The sequence below is a fragment of the Musca vetustissima genome, unplaced genomic scaffold, assembly GCF_032173495.1.
Source record: "Musca vetustissima isolate MV318-11 ecotype Yass unplaced genomic scaffold, APGP_CSIRO_Mvet_v1 utg154250, whole genome shotgun sequence".
NCBI classification, from domain to species: Eukaryota; Metazoa; Arthropoda; class Insecta; order Diptera; family Muscidae; genus Musca; species Musca vetustissima.
In genome coordinates this window covers 1-9,912 of record NW_026885652.1, presented here as the reverse complement: position 1 = coordinate 9,912, position 9,912 = coordinate 1, and the positions used below count along the sequence as shown (strand labels likewise).

The window sequence follows — 9,912 nt, the reverse complement described above, 5'->3', positions numbered from 1 at the left end:
GACGTTTACAATGTAAACCGTTGTTTTGCGTGTTCCTCTTTCTTCTCATATTCTTTTTATTGTTGTTCTGAGCGCAATTGTCTCATTTTGAAATTTGATCTTGTTGAAGAAGGAGGTGCAAAACTGCGGTAAGATATAACTGTTTGTCGTATATTATTGTTTTTGTAATGTTACAGTTATTATTTTGTAGAAATAAACATCATCACCACGTACATTTGTACTTTACATAAAAAGCCGTCGTTTGTACGTTGTTTAACGCAAGCCTCCTGCCCTTCTAGCCGCAGCCAGCAACATTTCTTTATTTCGCAGTTTGCTGTTGTTTTAAACTGCAATTTTTCATTAAATATTCCTGCAATTTATTGCCGTGGTGATTTTTGTAAAACCAAATTAGATTTGTTGGAAAAATGTTACAGCATACTCCACCACGCCGGAGTCCTCGCCTGCAAGGTAATTTAAATGCAGATGCTGTAACCAATGATCTTCCTGATCAGGCTCAGCCAGAGTCAAGGCCAACAACTGCCACAAAACAAACAACCACACAAACTGCCGGTGGTAGTAATAAGAGTGGGGAATATCCTGTAACCTCACATAGAGTGCAGACAGCACCAAATTCCTCCCTGGAATTAAATGGAAAGTCCGCTACCATGCCAAGTAGCCATCAACAGCAAACTATAACACAGCAAATGCCAGTGCTGGTGGATAATTGTGTAACCAGTATGCCTCCTGGAAACAACATAATCCAATCATTGCCTACAACCAAGCCACAGTCGACGATGTCGTCAATGCCTGCCAGTCCATCAGAGATGCAGATGCAAATTAACCTGTTAAAGAGCCAGCTATCGGAGACACAGGTAAAGCTAACCAACAGCAACCGCCAATGCCAGGAACTTCAATGTGCACTCCGAAGCACATCATCCCAGGTAAGTGACCATAACCTCACATCAGTTATAGCCTCGCAAACGCCATTTGCAACCGCCATTGATACCATGCCGCCAACAACATTTGGGTCCCGTTATTCAAATATAGCAACCACACATACAACCGCCGCCATGTTCCAACCTATAACGAGCAGCAACGTCGGCATGCCGTCGCCGTACGCAGCCGTAGCGAATGAAAATCTGTATGTAACTACAACAACCAGCGCGTCCTCATCCCAGATGGCAGCTTTGCGAGCAGCGGCAACTGCAGCCAGCAGCAACGCCGACCCTGCTTCAAACTTTTCACTGCCAACGTGGGAGCCATTTCAAAATATACAGCAATTAAGTGGTTTTCCAAATTCAAATGCATCAACCTTCGTAATGCCAAGAAAAATTCAAGACTTGCCAGAATTTAGTGGTGATCCGGAGGACTGGCCATTATTTTATACAGCCTTCAACCAGTCCACTTCTGCATATGGTTACTCAAACTTGGAAAACAACCAACGTTTACATAAATGTCTAAAGGGAGAAGCTCGAGAAGTTGTCAAGTCGCTGTTGATTCATCCTGATAACGTCGAAGAAATAATAAAGCAACTTCGTTTTAGATTTGGTAGACCAGAGCAACTCATCCATAGTCAGTTACGTCAAGCCAGAGATTTACCACAGATTTCGGAGAACAATTTAGTAAAACTAGTGCCATTTTCTACCAAAGTTAAAAATTTAGCTGTCTTTTTGCAATCGGTAAATGGGCAACAGCACATTGCTAACCCTACTCTGCTGGAAGAGTTGGTTTCAAAGCTCCCCATGAGCAAAAAATTGGAATGGGCCAGAGTTGCCACTAATATTCGACCTTATCCCACTATAATACATTTTAGCGATTGGCTCTGTGAGATGGCCAATTTGATATGCGTAGTGCAGGAGGTTGAAAGCAAGGACCAAAAGCGACGAGTTCTTTTGCATTCCACGGGACAGCAAATACAATGCAATATATGTCAGGGAGAGCATAGGATATATGATTGCCGCCGTTTTTTGAACTTAAGTATACCAGATAGATGGAAACAGATCAAGAAGATTCGTGCTTGTTTTTCCTGTTTGTATATTGGACATACAACTCGAGATTGTCGCCGTAAACGGGTATGTCCTGTAGAAGGATGTCAGCGTAGACATCACAAATTGCTTCACGAGGATACCGTCAACGCTCCACAACATATGTTGCCAAATCCTGAAATAGAACCACAACAGAATGTCCTCAGCTGTTCTACCAAAAATAAGAAGAAGCTCCTCTTCCGCGTTCTGCCTGTCACTCTTCATGGGGATAATTGCTCTTTGGAAATATATGCCTTATTTGATGATGGATCGTCCATTACCATGTTGGACAGGGATATTGCCGACAAAATAGGAGTACGTGGAAAGAATACTTCTCTTAACGTCCAGTGGTTCGGAGGTCGATCTGCAAGGGAACCCGTGACATCCTTTAACATAAAGGTGAGTGGTGCAGGAAAAAGTGGTTGCCACTTATTAAAAAATGTGTACGCTGTATCAAATCTTAACCTCCCGATGCAAAGTTTAAGTGAGGATGAAATTTTATCAGCCTTCAAAAATTGTAAAAAACCCCCAGTGAAACCCTACTGCAATGTAGTGCCGAAATTACTGATTGGATTAGATCACGCATCTTTAGGGTTGCCATCGTCCTGTAGGATCAATAATACAGCCGGCCCATTTGCTTTCAATACAGAATTGGGATGGGTTGTTTTTGGACCATGCCGCTCTCTGAGCCCAGTGGAGAAATCATGTTTGTTTATATCAGTAGAAACCAAAGACGAACTTCATCAAATGGTAGCTGATTATTTTAACGTGGAAAGTATGGGCGTTAGATCAGTTCCTCTAATTGAAAGCGACGATGATGTTAGAGCCAGGCGGATTCTACATGAAACTACTAAAAGGATCGGAGATCGTTTTCAAACAGGCCTACTATGGAAACAAGATGGTGTCCAACTTCCAGATAGTTACCCTATGGCACTTAGTCGACTGGAAGGAATTGAAAGGAAAATGAAGCGAGATTCGAATTTCTCTGCAGCCTACAGAGATATAATGCAGAAATACATTGATAAGGGTTATGTTCGAAAATTATCGTCAGACGAGATACATGCTCCAAGTGATCGAAAATGGTATTTGCCGCACTTCGGGGTAGTCAACCACAACAAACCTGGAAAGTTGAGACTAGTTTTTGATGCCGCCGCCAAGGTAAATAATATTTCACTCAATTCCCAACTGTTGAAAGGGCCCCAAAATATCGCCTCTTTGTTGTCTATACTATATAATTTTCGCCGAGGCCAAATAGGAGTTGGTGCCGATATATGTGAAATGTTTCACCAAGTCAAAATTCAGCCATGTGATAGAGTTTCCCAGAGGTTCTTATGGAGAGATGAAAATCAAAATAAGCCACCAGATGAATATGAGATGCAAGTCATGATATTTGGTGCAGCCTGTTCACCCTGTTCGGCCATTTTCGTTATGAATGCCAATGCTAAAGACCATTTGGACTATAACCCAAGAGCAATTGAGGCCATCTGTGAGCACCATTACGTTGACGATTTTGTGGATAGTTTTGATAGTGTAGACGAAGCTATAATTATTTCAAAGCAAGTGAAAGAAATTCATAAAAACGGAGGCTTTGAATTAAGGAATTTTATATCGAACTCAAAGGACGTCTCCCTGGCGCTCGATGGAAGTACAAAAGCAATGTCAATTGATTGTGGAACCGAGAAGGTCTTAGGATTGTATTGGGAGCCTTCCAGTGATAACTTTATGTTTAATTTGAAATTTAATCGCGTCGATTCATCTATTATTTCTGGAGAAAAGAAACCAACAAAAAGGCAGGTTTTAAGTGTAATAATGTCTACATTTGACCCTCTCGGATTTTTGGGTCATTTTACAGTGGGTGGCAAATTGTTACTGCGCCAGATTTGGAAGCACGACTGTCGATGGGATGATACCATTCCAGATGATGTAAGTGCCAGTTGGGAGAATTGGAGAAACCAGATGAAAAACATTGCTGATTTTCGAGTACCTCGATATTATTTTGGAGTAGGGTTGCCAACATCACTTCAACTTCATATATTTGTTGATGCTAGTGAAGAAGCTTTTGCTGCAATCGCATACTGGAGGTATATATCAAATGGTTTTACTGGCACTAGCTTTATAACTTCCAAAACTAAATGTGCACCAATCAAAAGAGTTACAATTCCACGCCTGGAGTTGCAAGCCGCGGTGTTAGGTACGCGATTGATGCAAACTATTTTGTCGTCCCATAGTCTGACTCCAGAAAAGACTGTATTGTGGAGTGACTCCACAACAGTCCTACGATGGATATCGAGTAGTCATAGGCAATATAAACAGTACGTTGCTAATCGTGTTTCAGAAATTTTATCATCAACAAAAGTCGAGAATTGGAGATGGATTTCGACACATGAAAATGTAGCCGACGAAGGCACAAGGGCCTTCAAAAATATCGATTTTTTACCTTCATCACGATGGCTAAGAGGTCCCAATTTTTTGATGATTAATGAAGGTGATTGGCCTACAGGTGTAATAGATACAACCTGTGTGAACGATGTTGAGGAAATGTGTCCTAAAATTTCTTTGTTAGTTTTTGAAAAGGGCTTGATTGATTTGACTCGATTTTCGTCCTTCATCAGAATGATAAGATCATTTTGCTGGATTTTTCGTTTTGTAAAAAGATGTCGAAAGATTTTTGATGATTCAGAGGAGTATGGCCTCACCTCCTGTGAAATAAATTACACCGAGAAAGTGTTGTGCCGGCAAGTACAAAGAGAAAGATTTGCAGCCGAGTTCTGTTGTATCGAAAAGGGACAGCCGATTCGAAGCAGTAGTTTAATAAGTTTATCGCCTTATATTGATGATGATGGCCTTTTGAGAGTGTATGGACGAATAGATGCAGCCAGCTACCTACCCTATAACACGAAAAGGCCAATAATATTGCCAAAAGATCATCATTTTACAAAACTTTTAGTGATGCATCACCACCGACAAATGATGCATCAGAACCACGAGGCCACTATATGCGAGATTAGGAAAAAATATTGGATACCACAAATACGGGGCTTGTTGAAGAAAGTCGTTGCTGAGTGTATCATATGTCGATCACGAAAATGTGTGCCACGAGTACCCATCATGGGACAACTTCCTTTCGATCGTCTTGAACCTAACGTCGTACCTTTCAAGTACACAGGACTCGATTATTTTGGCCCGCTTACTGTAACAATTGGGAGACGAGCGGAGAAGAGGTGGGTTGCTTTGTTCACATGCCTGACTATACGTGCTATACATTTGGAGTTAGCTCATGATTTGTCAACAGATTCGTGCATTATCGCCATAAGAAATTTTATTAATCGCAGAGGTGTTCCTGCTAGAATTCGTTCTGATAACGGCAAAAACTTTGTTGGTGCTCATGAAGAGGCAAAAAGATTCGCCGAAGTTTTCGACGCTCATAGAATACAGGATGAGTTATCCACAAGAGGAATTGAGTGGATTTTTAATTGTCCTGCAAATCCTTCGGAAGGTGGTATCTGGGAAAGAATGGTACAGTGTGTGAAAAAGGTTTTAAGGCAAACGTTGAAGGAAATCTCCCCCAGAGAACATGTGCTGTATTCTCTTTTGATCGAAGCAGAGAATATTGTAAATTCCCGTCCACTAACTCACTTGCCGATAAGTCCTAATGAAGAGGAGCCACTTACTCCTAACCACTTCCTTATTGGCAGAGGAAATGTTGCTCCAACCCCGTCCGTCGATGAACCAGACGGCAAGCTTTTCTCCCTGAAAAAACAGTGGAGAATTCTTAGAAGCCTGAGAGATAGATTTTGGAAGCGGTGGATTGCAGAATATTTGCCCACTCTCACGAGGAGAGTCAAGTGGTGCGAACGTGCTGAACCTATCAAGGTTGGTGATGTGGTGTTCATCTGCGACCCAAATGTTCCCAGGATTCAATGGCGGAGAGGTTTGGTCACTTGTGTCTTCGCCGGTACGGATGGTGTTCCAAGACGAGCCGTTGTGAAAACTTCATCGGGAGAGTTGCAACGTCCGGTGTCGAAATTAGCTGTTCTGGATCTAGATGTTAGTGAAGCTGGTCGCTCCACGGGGGCGGGGGTGTTCCAGAACGAGCAGTGACTGTGTGTCATAGTTTATCAGAGTTATCAATTTTTAGTGAATAACATCGTTTGACGTTTACAATGTAAACCGTTGTTTTGCGTGTTCCTCTTTCTTCTCATATTCTTTTTATTGTTGTTCTGAGCGCAATTGTCTCATTTGAAATTTGATCTTGTTGAAGAAGGAGGTGCAAAACTGCGGTAAGATATAACTGTTTGTCGTATATTATTGTTTTTGTAATGTTACAGTTATTATTTTGTAGAAATAAACATCATCACCACGTACATTTGTACTTTACATAAAAAGCCGTCGTTTGTACGTTGTTTAACGCAAGCCTCCTGCCCTTCTAGCCGCAGCCAGCAACAAACATTACAACTACATTTTTGACATTTATTTGCACCAACAGCCCTGTTAAGTTGGCTTCGTACGAATTGTCAATTTATAAAGGAATATCAGAGTCAAATTTGAATTTGGACGCCGTTCTCCTTTATTATTTTTCAATAAAAGAAGCCAACTTAACATGCCAAGCCTGAAAGTCCTCTTATGTGTCTCCCCCATTATTCTGGATGGCAATTCCACGTGAATCTACTCGCTCTTCCCCTCCGACTTATTTTAAACAACATTTCCCAGTGATTTTTTTCTCGCATTCTCGCTTTCGCCTTATTCTGCATAAAGTTGGAAACCGAAAAATTCGCTTTTGGGAAAAATTAGTTATTCTTGATTATTGGGAGAATGAGATGACATTTTGTACGATATTTTTCGCTAATAAATTTAAAGGGAGCTGCCTACAAAAACAATAGGTAATAAATATTTTTATGAAAAATATCTAAAATGTCTATGACGATTTACAATATTTGGTATGTTCCCGTACTGCAAGAATCTACTAATTTTTACTACGATAACACTTTTTTTCCAAAATAGTGAGAACTAGTAGATTCTTGCAGTACGGGAACATACCAATTATAAATGAGTGTGTGCACATTTTTAACTCGAATACAACAAATAAATGCCTATTGATAACGATGCATGCTCATCTAAATATTGCCACAGAATGTATAAAGGCAATAAGGAATATTGAAGCCGAGTTTGATGCATTTTGGAGGCGAAATACAGACATTTTAGGTGAGGATCTGTCTCTCAAGAAAAAACAAAGTAGCAATGGAGGGATTTTGGATATATGTTTATTATAAATGACAATGGAAAATGTATAAAATTCTGGATCAATTTAAAATAAAATATTGTAGCATTGTATAATTATTACACAACAGCAACTAATATTTTTTTAAAAGAATGACATAATTATACAAGGTAGTCTCATGTAGTCATATGTTTCCAATTTTTTCATAAATTTCCCTTTGACAGTGCTCAGCCTTTAAAATTTAAACGAAAATATCTTCCTTAGAAATGTACGCATATTCAGTGGCAAAAATTGCTAAATAATTTATATTTATGAGTATTTTCAAATTCCCTGTCTTTAAAACTTATAAATATAAGACCTAACAACCATGGTTAAATCCATGGTATAATAATAGAAGGTAACAGCAAGTGTTGTTGTACAAAAAACGATACAACAACCACATGGAAATTTGTTGTTGTAAGTTCTACTAGTGTCAACTCATTTGACAGAAAAATGTAAACAAACAAACCAATTATCATCAAATTATTTTTATTTTGAAAATTAAATATTTTCGAATCCTCAAAATAAAAATTGAAAAACATGAATGAAAATCTTTCAAATTTATATTTCTATCGCTTCCACATATTTCCTATAATTGAGCCATTGTCATATATATGTGTAACACATATGAAAATGCTGGGAATAGCGAGTTATTCCTTGAAGAAAGATTTGCTTCCTCAAACTTTCCCAGCAGGCAGATTGAGTAAATTGAATACAAGAGCACATTTAATAAAGAACAATTTCAAATTGTATGCGTTCCCAATTTTCCTGTTGGGTGATTTTTAAAAACATAATTTGTCAAATTCATATTGACACTAGTATTACGTTGGAATCAAATCAGCTGGGATTTGCTGTTACTTTTTTTAATTGTACCATGGGTTAAATCTTGAGAGCAATGTTCAGCTTCAGAAAATATATTTTGTTTAATTTATTGAAAATTTTCCAATCGACATAGTCCTGATTTAGATTAGGCGAGTTTACTTGAGGCAATTATTATCTTTCTCTTTTGAACTTGCTTCATGCGTCTACACAAGGCAATTCGGTTTCAAAAATATTTCTTTTTTGACAATATTCTTGATTGATATTTCAAATTAGTGACACTACAAACAAAATACACAAAACGAATTGCCAGAAAATTGTCGGTACGAGCAATTTTTTTCAATTTCTATTCCCTTGCCCCTCTCTCGAGCAAACAAAGACTTGCCGCAAGTAAACTCGCATAATCTAAATTCAGACATACATACAATTTTATGTAATTCAATTTTTATATTATTTAAATGGTCTGTTCCCGTACAGCAAGAATCTACTACTTTTTACTACGATAACGAATTTTCCTTTATGATATCGAAGGAAGTAGTAAAATCGAGAAGATTATTGCAGTACGGGAACAGACCAAAAATTGATAGATGAGTTCCAAATTAAAAAGGGTTGCCATAATTAAATTCTCAAATGAGACTACCTTCTGTAATAATGCCATGCTGTGTATTTTAAATTGACAGAAGAAGCCACTTTATAAATAGTCGACTTTTTGTAATTCACCTTATGTGGCTCTACTTTGTATTATTGCATCATGGACTTTGTCAGGGTGTATTTAAAAAGATGTGTGCATAGGAAACAACATTATTGTTATAGAAAATAAATTGGTCATAGATTTTTTTCGGAAAATATATAAAAACATTAAGCAAACCACCTATATAAACAATCTGTTGTATTATTGTGGCAAAATGACACAATTTAAATCATTTCTTATTTTTTCTTGTACTTTTTGGAACCAATTTAGAATAAAATCATTGAAAATATTATTGGAAGTGAAGACTTTAATATATTATGACAATTTACTTTACAAAAATGTAAAAAAAAGACTGATTGTCACTTACACCTTAAGATTTTTGCAATCTTAGCTACTCTGAAAAGTTGCAGCAATTACAATTTGCTGTTTGTATCTACTTTTACTACTATATAAGGATTTATTTAACTATATAAAATATAATTGACAATTTAATCCTATTGGGTTCACGAAATCCGGTACAATGTTATGCCATGTTCTGACGGGCATTCGAACAACGTAGTTCGCTCTCAGAATTACGTATATGAATTAACCCGTTCATACAACACTATTCCTAATTCATGTCATCAGAGTTTTTTTATTTTAAACTTTTGCGTGAATAACATATGGATCTAAATAGAAAAAATAAGTTTATTTCTCCTGACTATAATATCAACCCCTATCTCTTTACTTTTAATTCATGTTTTCTGAAAATATTGTGGTTTTCAATACATTTTTATATTTTCTCAACTCAAATGTCACATTTAATAAATTTTTTGAATTTTTGTTTGGGTTTCCCCACTTTTGTTTCTCGTTTTGTACGCTAATTGGAACCAAGGAAAGAAATGCATATTGCATTATGTAGACAAGAAAATTTACATACTTCTGCATATATAAAAACGAGAATTTTGGTTACTTTTCATTCATCATTTTCAATTTTACTAAAAAAGTTTGAAAAATTTAAAAATTTTTTCATGCTGTCAAAATTAATTTATTTTTGATAAATTCTTCCAATTGTTAGAGATGGGACAAAATTCTTGGTGATACAGAGAGTGATTCGAATTGGCAATTTTGTATGGGGAACTAAGTAATTACTTCATAATTAA

The 9,912-nt window shown here is 37.5% G+C and overlaps 1 protein-coding gene across 1 annotated transcript; it reads left to right on the top strand.

Moving 5' to 3' along the window:
• Nucleotides 1-404: 404 nt before the first annotated feature.
• Nucleotides 405-3,926, top strand: LOC133332876 (uncharacterized; the record flags this gene model as incomplete). The annotated part of the gene is made up of 1 exon (XM_061541244.1): nucleotides 405-3,926. A coding segment is annotated over exon 1 (3,522 nt), but the record flags the coding sequence as incomplete, so codon positions are not given.
• Between the last annotated feature and the right edge of the window lie 5,986 nt (nucleotides 3,927-9,912).